Source organism: Mustelus asterias, chromosome 6 (assembly GCF_964213995.1).
Source record: "Mustelus asterias chromosome 6, sMusAst1.hap1.1, whole genome shotgun sequence".
Classification (NCBI taxonomy): domain Eukaryota; kingdom Metazoa; phylum Chordata; class Chondrichthyes; order Carcharhiniformes; family Triakidae; genus Mustelus; species Mustelus asterias.
This window is the reverse complement of record NC_135806.1, coordinates 52,089,565-52,112,596: the sequence shown is the minus strand read 5'-3', so window position 1 is coordinate 52,112,596 and position 23,032 is coordinate 52,089,565. Positions and strand designations below refer to the sequence as shown.

The following is a 23,032-nucleotide window of genomic DNA, read 5'->3' as shown; positions in this document are numbered from 1 at the left end:
ACATTTGAGTCCAATTTAGGGCTGCCAACCCTCCAGGATTGGCTGGGATTCTCCAGGAGCCGAAGATCAATCTCTAGGATACTGCTGTTTGCAGCCCGGGAGAAAAATCATCAGGACGTTAAAAACTTTTTCTTGCAATTTTCTTGGAACCTCTTTACCAGCTATAAAAATATTGAAAATTGGCAGAGGGAGGTGGGGCGGGGGGTTCCAATGTGACAATGAGTCTTTTTAGGAGGTCTTGTGGTGCAGTGGGTGGTGCCTCTGAGACAGAAGCTCTGGATTCAAGTCCCACTGTGCGGAGATGCCGGCGTTGGACTGGGGTAAACACAGTAAGAAGTTTAACAACACCAGGTTAAAGTCCAACAGGTTTATTTGGTAGCAAAAGCCACACAAGCTTTCGGAGCTCCAAGCCTTTTTAGGAGGTCTTGTGGTGCAGTGGGTGGTGCCTCTGAGACAGAAGCTCTGGATTCAAGTCCCACTGTGCGGAGATGCCGGCGTTGGACTGGGGTAAACACAGTAAGAAGTTTAACAACACCAGGTTAAAGTCCAACAGGTTTATTTGGTAGCAAAAGCCACACAAGCTTTCGGAGCTCCAAGCCCCTTCTTCAGGTGAGTGGGAATTCTGTTCACAAATAGGGCATATAAAGACAGAGACTCAATTTACATGAATAATGGTTGGAATGCGAATACTTACAACTAATCAAGTCTTTAAGAAACAAAACAATGTGAGTGGAGAGAGCATCAAGACAGGCTAAAAAGATGTGTTTTGTCTCCAGACAAGACAGCCAGTGAAACTTGGCAGGTCCAGGCAACTGTAGGGGTTACAGATAGTATGACATGAACCCAATATCCCGGTTGAGGCCGTCCTCGTGTGTGCGGAACTTGGCTATCAGTTTCTGCTCAGCGACTCTGCGCCGTCGTGTGTCGCGAAGGCTGCCTTGGAGAACGCTTACCCGAATATCAGAGGCTGAATGCCCGTGACCGCTGAAGTGCTCCCCAACAGGAAGAGAACAGTCTTGCCTGGTGATTGTCGAGCGGTGTTCATTCATCCGTTGTCGCAGCGTCTGCATAGTTTCCCCAATGTACCATGCCTCGGGACATCCTTTCCTGCAGCATATCAGGTAGACAACGTTGGCCGAGTTGCAAGAGTATGTACCGTGTACCTGGTGGATGGTGTTCTCACGTGAGATGATGGCATCCGTGTCGATGATCCAGCACGTCTTGCAGAGGTTGCTGTGGCAGGGTTGTGTGGTGTCGTGGTCACTGTTCTCCTGAAGGCTGGGTAGTTTGCTGCGGACAATGGTCTGTTTGAGGTTGTGTGGTTGTTTGAAGGCAAGAAGTGGGGGTGTGGGGATGGCCTTGGCGAGATGTTCGTCTTCATCAATGACATGTTGAAGGCTCCGGAGGAGATGCCGTAGCTTCTCCGCTCCGGGGAAGTACTGGACGACGAAGGGTACTCTGTCCACTGTGTCCTGTGTTTGTCTTCTGAGGAGGTCGGTGCGGTTTTTTGCTGTGGCGCGTTGGAACTGTTGATCAATGAGTCGAGTGCTATATCCTGTTCCTATGAGGGCATCTTTCAGCGTCTGGAGGTGTCTGTTGTGATCCTCCTCATCCGAGCAGTTCCTGTGTATACGGAGGGCTTATCCGTAGGGGATGGCTTCTTTAACGTGTTTAGGGTGGAAGCTGGAGAAGTGGAGCATTGTGAGGTTATCCGTGGGCTTGCGATACAGTGAGGTGCTGAGGTGACCGTCCTTAATGGAGATGCGCGTGTCCAAGAATGCAACCGATTCCGGAGAGTAGTCTATGGTGAGTCTGATGGTGGGATGGAACTTGTTGATGTCATCATAGAGTTGTTTCAGTGATTGTTCACCATGAGTCCAAAGGAAGAAAATGTCATCGATGTATCTAGTGTATAGCATCGGTTGAAGGTCCCGTGCGGTGAAGAAGTCTTGTTCGAACCTGTGCATGAAGATGTTGGCATATTGAGGTGCGAATTTGGTCCCCATGGCTGTTCCGTGTGTCTGGATGAAGAACTGGTTGTTGAAGGTGAAGATATTGTGGTCCAGGATGAAGCGGATGAGATGTAAAATTGCATCTGGAAACTGGCAGTTGTTGGTGCTGAGGATATTGGTGCCTCTGATATTCGGGTAAGCGTTCTCCAAGGCGGCCTTCGCGACACACGACGGCGCAGAGTCGCTGAGCAGAAACTGATATCCAAGTTCCGCACACACGAGGACGGCCTCAACCGGGATATTGGGTTCATGTCACACTATCTGTAACCCCCACAGTTGCCTGGACCTGCTGAGTTTCACTGGCTGTCTTGTCTGGAGACAATACACATCTTTTTAGCCTGTCTTGATGCTCTCTCCACTCACATTGTTTTGTTTCTTAAAGACTTGATTAGCTGTAAGTATTCGCATTCCAACCATTATTCATGTAAATTGAGTCTCTGTCTTTATATGCCCTATTTGTGAACAGAATTCCCACTCACCTGAAGAAGTGGCTTGGAGCTCCGAAAGCTTGTGTGGCTTTTGCTACCAAATAAACCTGTTGGACTTTAACCTGGTGTTGTTAAACTTCTCACTGTATTCAAGTCCCACCCCAGGACATGATGGCCAAGGAAGGTGCATTCATAACATAACCAAACAGGTTGTGTGTGTCAACCTACAAATCCTTTTTAAAACACCAATGGCTGGTGGTAAGAGCAGGAGAGACTCCTGGTCAGTTATGCTTGATGTGGAGTGGCACTCCTCAAACTATAAGCCCCTGGTGACAGATTAAATAAAGTTTATTTATTGGTCACAAGTAAAGCTTACATTAACACTACAATGAAGTTACTGTGAAACTCCCTGAACAACCTATTCCGGGAATTACTAACCATGGAAACAGATGAAAGTTTGCCTTAGCGCACTACTAGGTGCAGGAAGAGAATTGGAATGAATCCTTTATGATTTCCAATTGGTGTACCAAGGCAGGATGAAAGCAAAATACTGCTGAAGCTGGAATCAGAAACAAAAACAAAAAATGCTGGAAAATATCAGGATGGATGTGTTGTCCGACCAATGTCTGGAGCATGGGAGCAAGGCATGTGGTGTAACTTCCATGAATACATTTCTTCGCAGTTTCATCACCCTAGTCCAATAAATCAGGTGAAAAGAGTAAAGTACCAGTGGCGCCTCATATGACAACGAAAACCCCTTACCATTAGCAGCAAGAACCGATTGCAGTAAGGTTAATGATCGGCAATGAATCAATCTTTATCGGGCACCAATGCGAATGAATACATCTACAACTGAACAAGGTAATTGAAATAACAAACACTCAATGGCCAATTAATCGTCGGTTGGGGTTAAGAAAAACGATAAAGTAACAGGGTTCATGTCATTTAGTTCAGGTCGATCAGAAAAGGGAAGGGGAATTACAATTTCCGTGTATTTGGCTATCCAGGAACAGCTACAGGTTTTGGATTCCTGCTTTGGCTCACGATATGATTCCCTTTCGATTGATTTTATTACTGTTCGCAATATGTTCTTATTCGCCCACCGCTGTAACGGGTGAGTAATGTGACTAAATGTTACTTTTTAATAAAAAATGAAAGTAACTTGGGTGGACATACTAAACAAGTGAAAGTGACAGCATAATCAAGGCAAATATTTTTAGTGAGTGAACAAAGTGCACGTCTGATGATAAATGTTTTATTGACAAGCAAAGAAGTTTTGGCGCCTTTGGGTGCTTTGAATGAAACTTCGCGCCTGCATTATCTAGGGTAACCTGTTTGATGTATTAATATTCTTATTTGATTCAGAAGTTAGAATTTTCTAAGCTTTATAGATGCCAGACAGGCGAGTATAATTGGAGAGGGGGGTGTAGATGAAGTCTGCACAGATCTCGCTTTTCTCACAGAAATTGTACACTTTTTGTAGTTGATGCATATTTTGGGAGGGTCGGATCAACAGGAGGTAGCTTAACCCTTAAGCCTGTTCTGCCATTCAGTTGATCATGGCTGATTCCTGACTTTGCCACACAATATGGTCATATCTTTTGGATTTAAAAAAAACCCTGCCTTAACCACTATGGCAGTATTTGCTGTAAGAGTGCTAAACTTCTGCCCATTGCATGTAGGAGTATTTCCCAATTTCATTCCTGAAAGGTCAGGCTATGTTTCCTATCGGATTCCCCAACTGGCTACAATAGCTTTTCTCTATCCACCCTATTAGTTCCTATTGAAAGCTTTAATCAAATCGCCCTTTAACCTTCTAGATTTGGAGACTGCAACTGTAGTTTGCACAATTTAACCTTGGTGTCTAGGTATTGTAGTAATATCCATGATGCATGCCTTCCAAGGCCAATGTATCCATCCTTGGGTGTGCTGTCCAGAGTTGCTCACTGTATCCAGGTGTGGTCTAACCAGGGTTTTGTATATTTGAATCATGGCTTCTCTTGTATTCTAGTCCCCTAGATATAAACACCAGCATTCCATTAGGCTTTTTGATTACATCTCTTCCTGCAACCCCAAGTCTCTTTAGGTCTCCACTATTTCTGAAATTTCACCATTGGAAGATGGTGTGCTTTCCATCCTTTTGGTATCAAATTAGACATTTGCTTATTTTAAAAGTCCACTTGTCAGAGTTTGTCCATTTATATAATCCATTGAGACGGTGGAGAATTCCGTGCACTCTTTGCATTTGTTGCATTCTGCCAGAAGCTGAGCTAAGGGTGGCATTAGTTGAGGGAAGAGGAGATTTGGATTAACAAATAGCAATGCTAGGTGTACCTTTTGGGTAAGATCATCTGAGCAGGTTCTAAACCCTAGTGATGCAACAGTCTGATGCCATTCCTTAAGAATTGCTTTGTCACCTTGATTTCAAAATTTGCAATTAAGAGCCAAACGAGATGGAAAAAATATAATTTCACTTTTTTGAACGAAAAGATAGTCAACAGGCCTTGCATTTTCCTCCCTTGAAGGCAATGTGGAAGTAGTGCTGCAAATAATCATGGCTGTACATCTCTTGTTTCAGGCACAAGCACTTGTCGAGCCAATGAAATACACTGTAGCTCTGGATTTTTTCAATGTATTCCTGTCTCTTGGAGATGTGATGGAGCACAGGACTGTGGTGATGGTAGTGACGAGGAAAACTGCGGTATGTAGCTTGAGGACCACTTGTTCATTCTAACTTGATGGTTGCCAAGACCTCAAATAGTTGCAACATTTGGAATGATTTGTGGCTATTTTCCATTTTGAGAAACTTTTGTTCATTTACTTTGTTCCATATGGCTTTGCAGCAAATGAGCAAAATCAGCCACAACCTCTATTATAAGAATAGAGGACGCTGGCAATACTCGGGTCTGTCAGCATCCATTCGGAGAGAATGTTAATGTTTTGAGTCCTTCGACTCTCCATCAGAACTGAACAGAGGGAGAACACTTTTTAGAGCTGTAGAAATTGCAAGTAGCAACTTTAAGAACAAAAGCCAGATGCCCGGGTGGGTGGGAAGAGAGGGGAGGTGTTACTTGAGGCAATGCATGTATGGGACACTTTAAAAAGAAAGGGTGGGGGGGTTGGTATCCAAAGTTGTTGAATTCCACGCAAGTCCCGAGTGCTGCAATGTGCCTGACTGGACGATATGCTGCTCTTCCAGCTTTCACTGGGGCATTGCATGAGCCAAGGGAGGGCATGTGGGCATGAGAGCAAGATGATTATACTGATGTCATTCATCCCTCCTTTTGGGACCCCTGTTGTTTTGGAATGTATATATTGTTACTAGATAGTGGACTCCATTTCAAAAGCCAGGTGTCATTCTGTCATCCTGACCTTGCATGTGAACACCTGCTGTATGCCCAGTAATTATTTAATCACCACTTCATGGTCACTGGCCAAGTTTAGAAGGACTGAAAGGTATTTGACCTCAAGTATCTTTTGAAGTATGGTCCATAGTTTAAAGCACATGAATTGATATCATTTTTCTTTTTTCTAGGCACTGTTACTTGTAATTCATTAGAGTTTACTTGTGCCAGTGGTAGATGCATTTCCAAAAACTTTTTATGCAATGGTGCAGATGACTGTGGTGACGGAAGTGATGAAAAGGACTGCAAGTCACATATCTGTGGCCCTCATGAGTTTCAGTGCAATAGTTCTGAATGCATCCCCATGAATTGGCTGTGTGATACCAATGCTGACTGTGCTGATAAATCTGATGAATCTCCAAACCAATGTGGGTATACACTTACAGTGACCTGTTCTCCTGGTGAGTTTTTGTGTAATTCTGGCAAATGCATTCACAGTAACTGGCACTGTGATGGAGAGAGAGACTGCCAAGATGGAAGTGATGAAGCCAAATGCTGTAAGTGTATTATTTCTTCTAGTCTGGGATTTGCAATATGTTTTAATTGGTGGTTTTTTTAAATGTCTCCTCTCTCTGATGGTGGCCTAGCAGTGCTAAAATTCTTTACTGTCTGTAACCAATAGACTGCTCTTGAACTGAGACATTTTGAACTCTAGAATTAATGTTAGTATTTGAATGCAATTGACCATGAATGGAGGAATAAATAAGCCAGTGATATAAAATACAAATTACATCTCATGTCATTCCTAAATAGTGTTTGATGCAACTTGTTCAGAATTTGCCTCCCTTTAAAAATAGTTGCTTTATCTGTAGTTCTGTTGTGGCTGAGTGAGCACTCTTGAGTCAGGAAGTTGAGTTCAAGCCCCCGACTGAGCACTGCTGTCTTGGATGGAATAATCATGGGATCTTTCTAATGCCTTGGGTGGATATAAAAGATTCCATGGCAGTATTTGAATAACACACGTTGTCCCTGGTGTCCTGCCGATGTTTATCTACAATCAACAATGGGTATAAAATACTTTGGGACATCCTAAAATCACTATTGTTTTGTCTGAGGTTATTTTGAGGAAAAATGGAGCCCATGACATCTGAACTAAGTTAATCCCATTCTACGTCTTATTTTTGGTTTCTAACCTCCAGGACACTATTGTGTAATTCTGGAGAAAAATCATTGCAACACAAAACATTTTTTTTCAAATGTTTTGAGCATTTCTCTTTGCTGTGATGTTTGACAGTCCAGCATCTCCAATGGCCAGATTAACAAGTGGGTGGGTGGGACAGACTGTTTGACAGAAACATCTTCAATTGGGTAATGAGTCTGTCTTTCCAATTGACATAGGAAGATAATGTGTCACAGGGATGGATATGTTGCCTGACATAACTAGAAACATTCAATGGCATTGCCATTGCTTAATCCCCCATTATCAACATCATGGGGGTTATCATTGACCAGGAACTGAACTGGCCTAGTGTATAAATACTGTAGTGATCAAAGTATAGGAATCCTGTGGCAAGTAATTTGCCACCTGACTCTCCAAAACCTTTGCAATATCTACAAGGCGCAAGTCAGGATTGTAGTGGAATACACTCCACTTGCCTGGACGGGTGCAGCTCCAATAACTCTCAAAGCTTGACACCATCCAGGACAAAGCAACCCTTTTGATTGCTACCCCTTCCACAAATATTCATCAGCTGTGTGTACATCTACACAATGCAATGCAGGAACTCACCAAGACTCCTTAGGAAGCATTTAACAAAACCATGATCACTACCATGTAGAAGGACAAGAGTAGTAAATATCTGGGAACACAACCACCTGGAAGTTCCCTTCTCAGTCACCCACCATCCTGACTTAGAAATATATTGTGTTTCCTTCTCTGCCACTGGGTTGAAATTGTGGAACTCCTCCCTAACAGCACTGGGTGTACCTACATATTGGAGATTGCAGTGATTCAAAAAGGCAGCTTACCACTACCTTTTGAGGACAACTAGGGATAGTTGTCACATAAATTAATAAAATAGTGGGGGAGAATCATGAGAAACCTTCAGGGGTACATTTAATTATGGTTTGTGACAAAGTTTACACTAGAAATATTTTGGGTGCACTGTTTTTACATTTGAGCACATTAAATATCAAGTCCTAACTTGTTGGCTTGCTACATGATTCCTGTTAAATTTTGAATTTCCTTTTCAGCAGCTGCTCAAATATGCAAATTTGGTCATTTCAAATGTGGAGATAATTGTATTCCTGAAAGCAAGAGATGCAATGGCTTTATTGATTGTACTGATGGTAGTGATGAGCTCAACTGTAAGAGTAAGTACACACTGGCGTTTAAGAACATTTTATTGAGCTCATTGGTTCAAAACTCATTCACTTTTTTCCTTCTACCAGCTCTGGCATGCACAGGGCCTTCTGATTTCCGATGCCAAACTGGAGAATGCATAAATATAAGCCAAGTGTGTGATCGGCAACAAGACTGCAAAGACTGGAGTGATGAGCCCCTAAAAGAATGTTGTATGTAGCTTTGTAATTCCACTTATTTCTTCCCCTCCGATTTCTGTAAACTGAAATAAGGCGGGCAGGCAGGGGCAAGTGTTTTAGGCTATATCTCCTTTTTTTAATTGTGAAAAGTTTGAATTCTTGTTTTGCTAGCATTAAATGTGTCTTCTCTTGATTTACATTCATAAACATTGTTCTTAATCACTTCCCAATTTCCCCTCCCACCACTCCAATGCACTAACAAGTAATGTCATGATTGTCCTTGTGCCTCAATGTTTGGTTTAATCTAATTACAATGTTCTTTATTAAATTGATCTTAGTTAATTGTGGGCAAATGCGAACTTCACTTGGAATAGAAATGCAGAGAGGTTGCAGAATTGAACAGGGATGTGTGAATCACATGCAGGTGATGAGGACAGCAAATTGATGCTGGCTTTTATTGCAAGGGGAATGGACTACTGGACTGGGATGGTCTTGCTACAAATTTGGCTTCCAGTAAGGATTATAATTGCATTGAGCAGTTCAGAAAGTTTACCAACTGATTCCTGGAATGAAGGCTTTTCAACAGTTTGATAAATTGGTTTTTTATCTGTGGAAGTTTAAAAGAATGTGAGGTGACCTTAAGACTTTGCTGGGTGGATACTTTTCTCTATCAGACTAGAAAACTTCCCATCTCAAGATGGGAGTCCCTTTTGAGGGCCATTAATCTTTGATTCTGTAGAGGTAGGGTCATTGAATATTTTTAAGGCTGTTAGATTGATTGACACGAGTCAAAGTGGATAGTGTTGAAGCTATGATCTGATCATCTGATATCAAATGGCACAGTGGGCTCAAGGGGCTGAAAGATCTAACCCTGCTGCTGGTTTGGACATGTAGACATGTCAAAGTTTCTAATCAGTAGATCATACTCTGCAGCAGGAAGTGCTGAAGCCTGATCTGTCATCTTAAAGCAGCCAAAAATTATCCCTGTTACTCCAACTGTGCCTCCAGCCACCTGCTTGCCATTGCTAAGGCACCCCTGAACAAAAACACCAAAAGAAACATCCAGGGTGAACTGGGACAACACCAACAAAGAAAACATCAGCCCTACCCCCTTTGAGGTTGCAAAATTAAAGAAGGTCCTAGAGGTTGTGAAAAACTACGATCCTACAGGGTTTGAAGTGTGGCAAGGCAGCAGGATATGGTATCGTACCAGAATTTATGTAACACTTGGGGCCCTGAGATCTTGTCTAGCTGACCTGGTTTTACATGATGGCCATGAATGCCAAAACAATAACAAATGTAGCATTCAACTGGCTGTCAACTGTGATCTTGACCAAATGGGTGCAGTATTCTGCGACTGAGTGCTAAGGTTTGGAGGGTGGTGGTAGCAACATCTTGGGTTGGGCCAAGTAGTTTGGCAATAAAGTTGTTTCTGGACTTTACCTTGGCTCCAACTGTTTTGGTGTAAAAGCCATTGCCATACCAAAACATGGAAGAGCCCATACCCCCTGTAGCTAGCAACTGTCCAATCTTGCCTGTCAGTTCCATTATAAAATCCTTGAATGTCTCCTCCTTCAGCAGATATACCCCCAATCCTTCATCAGTCAAGCTGGTTTTTGCTAGGACTGCAGCATGGGAACAGATATGTTGAAAACAGCTTTCAGAAAAACTTGAACAGATGCTGTTTCTGAACCTCCCAGCAGCCTGTAATACCATTTGACACACTGCCCCTCCCCTGAGTGGCTAATAGCATTGGAATACTATTGAACAATCAAAGGTTCAGAGTTCACTTTAGCAGCCATAAAGTACATGGAAAAGGCAAACCAAGACTCGGTGCTGCTCTAACCCTGTTCAACCTGTACACCAATGATCTTCCAGAAACTACCTCCCAAATTTATATATGCCAACAACATTGGCCTCAACTCAACCTCTGACTAGATCTTAAATGAGGACTTGTCAAAATTTGAACAATACCGCAACACATGGTGACTCAAAGTAAACCCTCCATGTTCACAAGGCAAAAGCCAATACAGCTCAACATTCAACACCAACAGTGTCTAATCTACCTATCCAAACTCAACACAGCAGGACTGGAAGAAACTGTTTGTTTGAAGACTTTGCATTCACTAAACAAACTAATCTATTTATACTGTTTAATTTTACACTGCTTATGGGGGAATTACATCAATTGTCTTGTAATAGCCTTTGAGACTTCAAATAGGAAAGAAATTCCAATTTGTTTTGCAGATATAAATGAGTGCCTGGTGAACAATGGTGGTTGTTCTCATATCTGCAGGGATCTTGCCATTGGTTATGAATGTGAATGTCGTCCTGGTTTTGAACTGGTGGGCAGGAAATCCTGTGCAGGCAAGTTCAATTCCATTAACTTTCTCCAAAATTGGCCCAGATCATGAATTTGAAGGGATATTTGTTCTTTGCAGATATTGATGAATGTCAAAATCCAGAAACCTGCAGTCAAATTTGCATCAATTTAAATGGAAGTTATCAATGCGACTGTCACAAAGGATATCACATTGATCCGATCAATGGGGGTTGCAAGGCTGTAGGCAAGTACAATATTTGAAAATATTCAATTAAGTCTGCTGTGAAACACTGTTATACACAACACTATGCAGGTATTTAACAGCAAAATAAATTTGTGCTGAAGCTAAATAACTAAACACTAAACTATCTGATACAAAGCTGAAGTAGATGTTTTTGGTACATGACAGGCTGGGTTAAGTATCATTACCTATGTAAAATCATCTGGGTTTACACTCAAAGGGAGTGTTTTAGGTCCACTGTTTGAACTGCATTTGTTGCTCTTGACCAGTGATGGGCTACCTAGATTGATGAGTGGGCTGCATGAGTGGCTCTCCTTCATCTCTGGGCTGCAAGCTGACTTGTTCATTAATTATGACCCCAAGAATACGATTGATTACATTTAATACGTATCAACTCCAAATGGCTACTTGTGCATTGGATGCAGAGGAACACTGCTCTATAAATGTGTACAATCAGCATGCATCTTGCTTCACTTGCCCTTGCTTTATGGACATATCAATTTGGTCATACCAGCAGGGAAAAGAACTGGGTGGTCAGAATATGACCGCCTGACACATGGGACAGTGGTCAACATCATGGGCCATATTCAGAACCCAGATGAGTTTGGGAGGGGGTGTACAAAGGTTAGAATATTCAACGTCTTGCAGAGAACCTGTTTATTATTTGTTCTTGTCATCCCTATAAACTATTGAACAATCATCAATCTCTTTAAAATTGTTATTTTGTAAGTTTGCTGTCATGACTTCACATCTGAAGAGGGGTATTTTGAGAAAGTGGACATTCCACAAGGGATCTTTATTCTCTTGGAGCAGACATGATGGGCCAAATGGTTAGCTTCTGTGCTGTATGATTGCAAGGACCTCTGAGAGGAAACCATTGTTCATGCATTGGTTTTCCTCCTACAGGAGAAGAGCCCTGTTTGATTTTCACTAATCGTCATGACATCAGGAAAATTGGATTACATCATATGGAATACACTCAGATAATTGATCAGCTGAGAAATGTTATAGCACTTGATGCTGACATTACAGCGCAGAAAATCTTTTGGGCTGACCTGGGACAGCATGCAATTTTCAGGTAAGATTTCTGAAATTCCATTATATAATGACTTATTTGAGAATCTTCAATTCAAGATGTCTTTCTACATTGAGCCACTTGAATAAATGCTGATAGATCAACTAACACTGGCTGGCTTTGCCCCTCCTGAATTGGACTCTTCCAGGTTGTGGCCCTGCCTGGATGTAGAACTTCCAGGGATTGGTATTCTAATTGACCTAGAAAAAAGTTTAGGCACATGTAGGCTTACATTAACACTGCAATCAAGTTACTGTGAAAATCCTAGTCGCCATGCTCCAGCGCCTATTGGGGGACATGGAGGGAGAATTTAGCATAGCCAATGCACCTAACCAAGTCTTTCTGAGGAGGGGGGAAAAGAGAGCACCTGGTGGAAGCCTGTGCAGACTCTGCACACTGACCCAAGATGGGAATGGAACCTGGATCTCTGAGGCAGCAGTGCTAGCCACTGTGCCTGATCTGTTATTCAAGTAGACATGAGGTGGATTGACTCTGGCACAGGCAGGTTAAAAGCCTGCCACTGTTCCAACCTGATTTTGGATGGGAGAATTGCTTTTTTGCTCAAAGGCATGGTATAAAGTGAAATTTATGGTAATTGATTTATGGTGCAACATTAAGAACTGGGATTGATAGTGCCCAAGAAGCAATTCATTCAGCCACCATTCAATATGCAGGAGAAAGTGATAGTGATCCAAAGGATGGGGCCTCCATTTTCTAAACTTGGGAGTGAAGTGAAAATATAAGGCTGAAGGCTGTAAAGCTTGTAGAGTCACAAACTGAAACCATTAATTTCTTTGAACTAGATGCAGGGCAAATGAATTTAAAATTGTTGTGATCAAAATGCCAAGTGCAATACAGGGAGAATTGGAATTTGAACTTGTTAAATTGAGGTTTAAGAACTGATGCATGGAGAATTTTAATGCTATTTACTCCAGAGGTCCCTTTGTGAATTATAAATGGAGTCCAAAACCATATATGACTGAATCCAGTGTCAGAAACCAAGACTGGTAAGAGAACTAGAGGTTGGGCTTCTCTAGTGAAATTAACCCAAAGTGTTTCCATCATCCAACAGCCTTTCATGAAAAAGAAATGCAGTTGTTTAAAATCAAGTTATTTTCTTGACTCAGATTGAATGCTGTACATGTTAACACTGCATTTAAGAAAACAACACCTGGCAGTGGAGAACTCTTCTTGCTTCCGTTATAGTTTTTGCCGCCATCCAGTTGGTCTGATACAAATTCTGGCTGCCTTAAGTGATGACAACATGCCAGAAATGGACTGCTAATGAGTGCAAGAAATAAATTGGTCCCTTTAACAGGAACAAGCCTGTGCAAGGGGCTACTCTTGGATGAAAGCAAATGGAAACAGATGTGATTTCTGGCCACAACTCAGCTGCCATTATTTTCCCCACCCTCCTTTCTGTCCAACTGGGGCTGTGAAATCCAAAGTATTTTTGAAATCACTTAATTCCAATTATTGTGCCAAGTGAAATACAAACATTAGATTGTCACCTTGTTCTGTTTTGCTGCTCTCATTCCTAATTTTATAAGGTTCTGATTGAGGAGAGAAAAAAGGGTTTAAACTAGACCTCTTATTAAAAAGAAACCTGTGCATTACTTTTGAAAATACTTTAATTGTTACAGTTTGACAAGTATCAAACTTTCGAGCTAAACAGTGTTTCAGCCAGTAATGTGCAATTGCTGTATGAATGTGAGCTTCAATCGTGAATTTCTAGGTTTTCAATTTGAATGTTTTTATCCAGGTTTTCATTGAACATTTTGTATTTACTACTGTGACTTCATTGCAGTAAATCGATAGATAACCAAAGTGGTGCAACAGAGATTGCCAGAGTCATCAATGATGCATACCTTCCTCTGGGAATTGCAGTCGATTGGATCCACAAGAACATTTATTGGACAGATGCAGGCCCTAAAATCCTTTCAGTGGGCAACTTTGATGGAACCAAAAGGAAGATCCTCTTTGATACCAATCTAAAGGAACCAGGATCTATAGTAGCTGATCCACTAACTGGGTACTAAAGAATTTTTAACTTGTGTAATCAGGGTATCAGATGGAAGGCATTTAGCAGTAATTCCAGCCAAGTTGGTTGGCTTGGCATCAAAGTGGCCAATTAACTAGTAATGCTAGCCACTTGAGTTTAATTCGCATGTCATTTTGATTTATTCAATTGTCTATAACTGAGCATGACTATGGAATTTTGAGTTGATATAAAGAGGTGCAGGGTCAGATTCATGGTTTAACTTTAATTTGCTACAGTTCAATTTGAAGTTTTTTGTCTTTGCTATCCTTTTGATGGCACACTTGTATATTATCCAAACTCTGGAAAATAGTGGGCTCTTGTATCTACATTGAATGTTGAGGTCATGTTGTGGCTGTCAAACTGAAGCCAGTAAAATGTAACTTTGACAATGCCTGTAGAAATTTATCATCGTCCAGTGAAGCATTTTGATTTAAAAGTTCTCCTCTGACTCTCTTTTCTGTTTTGGATTGTAAGGTTTATATACTGGTCAGACTGGGGTGAACCTGCAAAGATTGAAAAAGCAGGCATGAATGGTGCTGCCCGCCAGGTTTTTGTTAGCAGAGAGATTTATTGGCCAAATGGCATTACACTTGGTAAGTAAACTGAAACCTGCTTTGCAGCATTCATTATCAGGGTCTTGCTTAACTCCATATGTCAAATCTGTTCACAGATCTTGTGAAAAGCCGTCTCTATTGGGTTGATTCAAAACTGCACATGCTGTCAAGCATTGATCTAAATGGTCAGGATAGAAGAACTATATTGCAGTCGGAAGAATTTCTTGTCCATCCTCTTGCTGTGTCTATGTTTGAGGTAAGATGCATTGCCAGAACATTGACCACTAAGTGGAGCTGGAGTTGAAATAAGCAGTGTGAGCTTGCAAGCTCATTTAACCCAGTTAGTACTATTTATGTATTTGAGTTTTAAGTCTAAAAATGGTGTACTTGTAAGCAAGGGAGTGATATACCACCCCCTCCAGATCAGCTAATGGCTAGATATTGGATATGACTCAATTATCCTTTAAACCACCAATAGATGTGGGCTTACTATTGCAAGGATATGCAAGAAGCAAACATTTCCTCCTCTTGTAGGAAAGTAATTGATCTTCAGTTTTGTGACTAGTGTGCAGAGCTAGCATGAGCTAAAAAGCATACTTTTTGTTATCCAGGTTATGGGTGTTAACTAAAACATCCAAATTCAAAAATAACTGGTGGTAGTAAGGAATTCAATTGTGGGGCAGAAATTTAAGGGGAAAAGTACCCTTTACATTGACTGCACAATAGACATTGCTTATGACTTATTGCATTCTGTAATTTCAAACTTGAGTATTTTTGCTGAAAGTCATTCCCTAAGATTACTTTGGAATAAGTCCTTGTGTGTTTTCTGTATTTTTGCTTGTATACATCAAGTCTTGTGTCTAAAATGTCAGCTGAAGTGTGCATTTTGTATAGATCAAGGTATACTTGTGCTGGCATCAGAATTGAAGACTTTGGGTAATACCTAATGTGACTTTTTAGGATCGTATCTTTTGGATTGATGGTGAGAACGAAATCATTTATAGTGCCAATAAGTTCACAGGAGCCAATGTGGTGACATTAGCCTCCAATCTCGACGAACCTCATGATTTGATTGCTTATCACAAGTTAATACAGCCATCAGGTAGGATGTCTTGATTTTGATCAACTTTAAGGGTGAGACTTGCCATTCTCATGAGCTGTACAAGAATCAGCTAGTCAAAATTTAATCAATTTGGAAAATGAAATATCATAGAATCCCTTTAGTGCAGAAGGGGGTCATTTGGCCCATCAAGCCTGTACTGACAGCAATTCCACATAGGCCTGTAACCCCATGAATTTACATTGCTAATCCCCCTGACACTAGGACAATTTAGCATGGCCAGCCAACCAATCTAACCTGCACATCGGAGTGTGGGAGGAAACCCATGCAGTCATGGGGAGAATGTGCAAATTCCACAGTTGCACAAAGCTGGAATTGAACCCAGGTCCCTGGAGCTGAGACAGCAGTACTACCCACTGCCATGGTGTTGCCTTAAAATCCTCCCCTTCGTGTTTTTAAAATTTTTTATTTTAAGCTATTCCAGTAAACAGTAAATCTTGTGCTGCAATAATCTTTAGTTTTGTAACTGGCAATTTGACAAGATATTGTACTTCTATTGTTTGATTGCTGTAATTGTATAGTAAGCCTTTGTCCTTGTCACCTATGGAAACCAATTGGTTCTTTGACAAGTTGACTGACATTTTTACATCACTAAAAAAAGAAATAGTTTTGTTGAGTTTGTAGTAAACCTAAATTCTGAATTGGCAAGTTTTCTGTGGCAAAACTAATCTTGAATGATTTGATTACATATACCTTTTTCCAATGGTGATTTTCTTAAATTTTCAACAGGCAAAAACTGGTGCAATGAAAGTTTGAATGGAGGCTGTGAATACATGTGTCTTCCTGCTCCTCGCATAACTGTTAATTCATTAACACACACTTGTGTCTGTCCAGCTGGCTTGGAACTGAACAAAGATGGAAAGCTGTGCACAAGTAAGAACAATTAGCATGTTCACATACTTAACATTGAATGTTATAGCCTGGAATTTAGTCACAATCTGGGGGAAAGGTATTAGAAATTGAGCTAACATTGTTTACATTTCTGCCCAATTCCTTTACACAAAGCTCAAATGTGAAATAGTCCATGAATCACTGATTGTAATTGACTACAAAAAGGCCTCCGCTGACTGAAATGGATCAAAATTGCTGCAATTGAAGTCACCAGTCTGGTCACTGTACAAAAAGTACCATCCACAGAAAAATATTCGAGGGGAGTCTCAGTTGACTGGTTGTTGTAAGTCATTAACAATAGGTTAATTGCACCATGGATGCATGTGTGGCTAAAATTCTAGCCACAATATGGTGAATGAGTGCATTTGATGGACTTGCCTTGCTGACTTGGGCAGATATTGCTTTAAGTGAATTGAATTTAAGTTCTAAATGCTTTTTCAGGTACTACTTGATTGAGCAATATCTTGCTCAAAATCATATAGGGCATCTAAGCTGGAAATCTGAAATGCTTTGACATCTGGAGTCAGAACAAAGTTCTGATGGGCTTCTGATCCCTGATAATTTCTAGGACCCCTTCTGTTTCTTGAGCATAAAGCCTGTCTCTGTCTATCAATTTCTGAATTGGAGCTATAAACTTCCAAAGGCCTCTTGGAAATGTTCCTTGTGCAGTATTTTCTGTCACCAGTTTAAAATTAGAGTAGGCTATGTATTTAAACTAGTGGGAATGCAGAATAAAGAGATTCTCAGTGCCAACAAGAGGTTTGGACTGTTACTAAATAAATACAACACCTGAAACTTGCCATAATGAGGTGACTAGAATTGTGCAATTGAATAAAGTTCAGCAGATTTGGCATTGGACAGTAAATTACCTGCAATTTTCTATAATGTGCTGTTTCAACTTTAGATGTTCTAAATGTCAAATTGATTTTTCTTGCCTGTTAAATCTTGTAACTTCCAGATTGCTCTTTGTAGATACTGGTCCACTTCTGTCTTAGTTGTCTGGCCTTGCTCTCGAGCAATGAAATTGATCTCTGGTAGGATGACCTATCACTTGTTGTTCAGCTACATGTGAAGTATATGGGCAACTAGTGCTAATGGAACCAGAGGTAGTGCAGCTGCATATGAATCTTTAGCAGCTTAAACCACTCTTGCTATTTCTCTCTCATAGATTTGCTTGTTAGTAATATTCAAAAGCTTATTTTAATCCTTCACCTAACAGTTAACACTGCAACCTGTGAAGCATCAAACTTTGTGTGCCACAATGGACAATGTATACCCAGTAAATTGAAGTGTAATGGCCATGCTGATTGTGAAGATGGATCTGATGAAAATCCAGAACTGTGCTGTAAGTACTTGCTATTGCACACGTAAGTGTTTAGTTTTAAATGTGTAAACAACCACACTTGGAAGTAATTTTTGTTTGTGGTTTAGGTAAAATTAGTCTGCATGATGCTGGTTACTAAAAAAAACCTCACTTAGCCTGTTCAATGATTTTGAATATTAAATACCCTAAATCTGATCTTGTCAATACAAGTGCTTTAGGGAATGGGTTATTAAGAATGACTCCGATTGGGAGTTGCTGCTTCTCTTATTGGACATTACATGGGCATAAGATGGTTTGACTTTTCCAGTAAGTAGTTTATTGGTCAGTCAAATTAAACTGTGCAGTCTATTGCTCGTTTCCCCTCCCCAGTATTTTCCAGACTTGCTTAAAGCAGTTGCTAGTCCCCTTGCAGACAACTGTCCAGTTTTATTCTAGACTTTTTGACCAAAGATCTGATCTACATGAGTAAGAAAGTAACAGAACTATTCTAGATTGAACAATATTGCTGGAAAGGGCCATGTTGCTGAAGCTTCTTGTACTCATTGAGGCGAATGCTAAATTTCAGATTCTCCATTTTATAATGCAGTGATAGCTGGCTCATAGTTGAGGTTTTGCCAGACAGGGTTTCACAATCTGGTATTTCAAAAGTTGAGGGTTGAATATATTTCCCTCCAGTGTAAATGAGCAGTGGTATCAGTTTACTGTGAATGTCTAACAATTTTTGTTTCGCAAGTATAGACTGGTTGAGTACAGTCTGTACAAAGTCTATTCAATCAACCAGCCATCCCACAATTTGGTAATGTCATGTATGCATTTCAGTGTCCGTACAATGCTGAGAATGTCACTGTGTCCCAGTGACTTGATCAAATAAAACAGCATGTTCTCTTAGTTCATAGGCAGAGTAGCAAAATCCAAAATGTCTACTAATTGGATGTGAATCTGCAATTGGGCAGCACTCATCGGTTGAACAAAGTGTGCTGGAAGTGACATTTATTTTTTTTGTTTATATACAATTCAATCCATTCAAAGTCTTGAGTGAGACATTCCAGATCCAATCTGACAAAACAGGCAAGCTTCTTCCTGCCTTGGGCTTGATCTACATGATCCAAGCTATTGGAGCAGGCATTGCACCTCCAAGGCTTGATCTTTTTGCATCTTGGCAAAAAGGCCAAGATGCTGCTTTTTTTTAAAAAAAAAAGCTTCAAATGAAGCCTCCAGTGTGGGATGCCAATACTACACTTGCTCTTAGCGAAAAGGCCGAAAGTGACATATGCTCATGTGCAGGGATCTGTGTTGGGCAAACAAGAGAAATGTGTTCAGGCCTGCACTTCAATTATTGGGGAGCTTTGGGGCAACACTTCATCAGAGCAACCATTCAGCACTTTTTTTTTTACTGTGGCATAAATTGCCAAATTGAAAAGCTTTTGCAATATAATTCTCTTCAGCAGTATTTGAATGCTAACCTTTGAAAGGAATCAATGCCATATTTAAATTTTCAGGGCAGGAAGCACTTGGCAATGTGAAACCACATCTGAATGCATCAGTGCTTGCTTTTTCTGGCACATTCCATGTGAAACTAGTGGGTAATTACTCCCAAGCTCATGTTAATTTTCATCTTTTGAATAGGATGTTAAACAAATGTCCTGTCTGACCTTGCCCAGTGGGTTGATACCATGGCACTCTAGGCAAGCAAGAGTTATTCCCAGTCTCCTAGCTGATTATCTCAATCTGCTTCGCAAAAACAAATTCTGGTCATTATCATGTTGCAGTTTTTGGGAGCTTGTACAATGGTGATTACATTGGTTGTGTAAGGGTCTACACAAATGCCAATCTTTTCTTTTCCCTTCCCCTTTGAAGGTTGTTGCAGTATCCCTGTGAAGGAATGGGGTCCTTATCTCTGGGTTAACTTCTGGCATTTGTATAACCCAGTTAGATGCAATTTGGCTGCTCAAACTAGCCTCCACACTTCTCGATTCCATCATGGCCTGTCTTATTTTGCTTTGTCCTCATGTTGGTAGAAACCCTGATTGACTGACTTTTTGTACTTGGATAAAAGTCTTGTATAGGGTTTAATATGCTTTTCTTTTAGACAAGAGGACCTGTCCTTTTGATGAAATAAGCTGTGGCCCTGGGTTACCGTGTATTCCAGTCTTTTGGAAGTGTGATGGAGTAGAGGATTGTACTACTGGCAAAGATGAGGATGATTGTGGTAAGTAGATGCTGGATTGATTTTGGTTTGAAAGCTCTTGATCTATGCTATAGAATTGTTCACTATGTTGCTGCCTTGATGCCAACCTCAAACTTTGGAACGTAAGTTTGCCACTAACCTTCAACTTGAACCCTCCTGATTTCACTGGTTAATCTGTACCTTTTATTAATATTGACTTTAAATCTGTATCCTTGTTCCTCCTGTGAATAACCCTGTCTTAATCTCACCCCTCAATATTCTGGTACCTTTGTCAATTTCTAGAATTAGTGCCCAGAATGAATGCAATATTCTGGCATAATGAAGATGTGGATTAATGTTAATTTTTACAATGAATTATCCTTCCAATTTTTGCCTTTAAAATTGTCACCTGTTGTCTCTAGGTTTTCCAAAATATTTACATTTGTTTGCAATAAAACTGTTTTTCAGACACTGTTTGCAGTGCAGCAGAGTTTACCTGTGCCAATGGCAGATGCATTTCCATGGCATTTGTTTGTAACAGTGATGATGATTGTGGTGATGGAAGTGATGAGAAAAACTGTGCACCAACTTCCTGTGGCCCACATGAGTTTCAGTGTAATAATTCTGAATGCATCCCTTTGGGCTGGGTCTGTGACACTAACATTGACTGTACTGACCAATCTGATGAATCTCCAGAACATTGTGGGCATGTGCTTCCTTTTGTGACTTGCTCGCCTACTGAAATACGGTGCGATTCTGGTGAATGCATCCATGCTCGATGGTACTGTGATGGTGATACTAACTGTAAAGATGGAAGTGATGAAGCCAACTGCCGTAAGTGGTCTAACTTTTATTAGCGCCACATTGGGGGAGCAGATTTGAGTGCCATGAAATTGGTAATCTTTTAGCAAGCTGGCACCAAGAATGCCACTGACATTTTCACTGATTAGGGTGACAAGCAGAAGGCAAAATGCAAAAGTCTGTAGAGAACTGAATTTGGATAACATTTGGAAAACCCAGTGCCAAATGAGTCATCTCTTGTATACTTGGTGGTATGTGGATGACAAGTATCAATTTTTCCAGGATCTTTGAAAGATGTGATACCAGCTTTCTCTCCATAAAAATATTACATTGCTGATATTTTAGTCATGTACTATTGCCATCCACCTGTTCAGATTACTGTCTCTTCACCCAAGGTTCATCAAGTGTAGCTCAAAATTTTTAAGCTGCACATTTGATGGGAGATTTTTTTTATAGTTTGAACCTCTTCAGTGAGGTAGTCAAATAGAAATACTTGACCTGAAAGCTTAACTAAACTTTATCTAGCTGTGATTTTAGATCTTCAGGTTCTGTTTTTCCACTTGTGGAACAAGTTCAGTCTTGCTATGATTTGTTCTATAGCTACTTTACAGTGTCATGATCAGGTGTTGAGATGTCTGAATCTATATTGTGGCATGTTTGTGCAAGTGCCAATCCAGCTCCAATAAGTTCAGTTGAGTAAAAAAAGATTCCATCTACATCAAATCCTTGCAGATGAGTCCCCTCAAAGTGTACTTTGGGTTGTACCAGAAGATGTCTTTCTCTAAAATGCATTAGAGCTGTGGGCAGAAGTTTGCTTCTCTACACAGCTTTTTGAATAGTCCGATGTGTCCAGGTAATAGTTTCTCACGTTTCACATTTGTCAGCTATCTTGGGCAGATGGTTCCAGGTTTTGAATGCTTGTATGAGAAAATGTTCAATAAATATTGATATTCTCCACATCAATGCGAATCCCCTCCTAGAAGTTGTTTTTGAGTAACCCACTCTACATAAAGTGACCACCTACTTCTCACCTGATGCAAAAGCTTCAGGGTATTCCAGTAATCATGAACTCCATCTTGAGTCATACAGATATACAGTATGGAAACAGGCCCTTTATCCCAACTAGTCCATGCTGATCAGGTTTCCTAAACTGAACTAGTCCCATTTTCCCCCATATCCCTCAACCTTTCTGATCCATATACCTGTCCAAATGTTTTATGATTTGTAATGTACCTGCCTCTACCACCACCTCTGGCAGCTTATTCCAAATATGCACCACCCTCTGAAAAGTCACCCCTCGGGTCCCTTTTAAATTTTCCCCCCTCCCCTTAAACCTATGCCCTCTTGTTTTGGACTCTCCTACCCTGGGGAAAAGACCATTTGGGAAATGTTTTGGCCAAGGAGAATTTGGATTTACCAAAACTAATTGACCTAATGGATGACTATTTCCAATTGAGTCTCCATCAACACTAAGCATCTGACAGTTAGTGCATGCATGCTGTGTGAAGTTGGGGAAGGAGGGGTTTACAAAAAGTTGTGGCTTAATTTGAGGAACCAATTTGTATGTTTCCACTTTGCAGAGGTGGTTTTGTGAATAGAGTACAGCACAGGAACAGGTCCTTTGGCCCTCCAAGCCTGTGCCAATCATGATGCCTGTCTAAACTAAAACTGTATGCACTTATGGAGTCCATATCCTTCCAGTCCCATTCTATTCATGTATTCATCTAGTTTCCCTTTAAATGCTGCTATTGTACCTGCTGCCACCACCTCCCCAGGCAGTACATTCCAGACATTCACCACCCTCTGTGTGTGCACGCGCACACACACACACACTGTTTCTACCCTAGGACATCTGACTATCCATTCTGTCCATGCCACTTGAACCTTGTAGACCTCTACCAGGTTACCCTTCAGACCAGCCAACATCCTGGTAAATCTCCTCTATCCTCTCCAAAGCATCCACATCTTTCTGGTAGTGTGGTGACCAGAATTGTGCGCACATTCTAAATGAAGTTTAACTTGAGGTTCTGTACAGCTGCAGCATGACCTGCCAATTTTTATATTCAACACCCTGACTGATGAAGGCAAGCATGCCGTATGCTTTCTTGACTACCTTATCCACCTGCATTGCCACTTTGGTGGACATGTACGCCCAGATCTCTGCCTGTCA

At 40.9% G+C, this 23,032-nt stretch overlaps 1 protein-coding gene across 1 annotated transcript in view; it reads left to right on the top strand.

Annotated features, from left to right (window-relative positions):
• The first annotated feature begins 3,270 nt into the window (after nucleotides 1–3,270).
• Nucleotides 3,271–23,032, top strand: part of LOC144494657 (low-density lipoprotein receptor-related protein 1-like) — an 84,071-nt gene continuing 64,309 nt past the window's right edge. Inside the window, exons 1-16 of the mRNA XM_078213861.1 lie at nucleotides 3,271–3,301; nucleotides 5,019–5,141; nucleotides 5,976–6,341; nucleotides 8,041–8,157; nucleotides 8,236–8,358; nucleotides 10,573–10,692; nucleotides 10,767–10,892; nucleotides 11,796–11,967; nucleotides 13,772–13,996; nucleotides 14,480–14,598; nucleotides 14,676–14,815; nucleotides 15,520–15,661; nucleotides 16,409–16,552; nucleotides 17,739–17,915; nucleotides 19,984–20,103; nucleotides 20,530–20,895. Of these exons, the coding sequence (XP_078069987.1) occupies nucleotides 3,271–3,301; nucleotides 5,019–5,141; nucleotides 5,976–6,341; nucleotides 8,041–8,157; nucleotides 8,236–8,358; nucleotides 10,573–10,692; nucleotides 10,767–10,892; nucleotides 11,796–11,967; nucleotides 13,772–13,996; nucleotides 14,480–14,598; nucleotides 14,676–14,815; nucleotides 15,520–15,661; nucleotides 16,409–16,552; nucleotides 17,739–17,915; nucleotides 19,984–20,103; nucleotides 20,530–20,895 (2,611 nt within the window). The remainder of the gene's footprint in view (nucleotides 3,302–5,018; nucleotides 5,142–5,975; nucleotides 6,342–8,040; nucleotides 8,158–8,235; nucleotides 8,359–10,572; nucleotides 10,693–10,766; nucleotides 10,893–11,795; nucleotides 11,968–13,771; nucleotides 13,997–14,479; nucleotides 14,599–14,675; nucleotides 14,816–15,519; nucleotides 15,662–16,408; nucleotides 16,553–17,738; nucleotides 17,916–19,983; nucleotides 20,104–20,529; nucleotides 20,896–23,032) is intronic.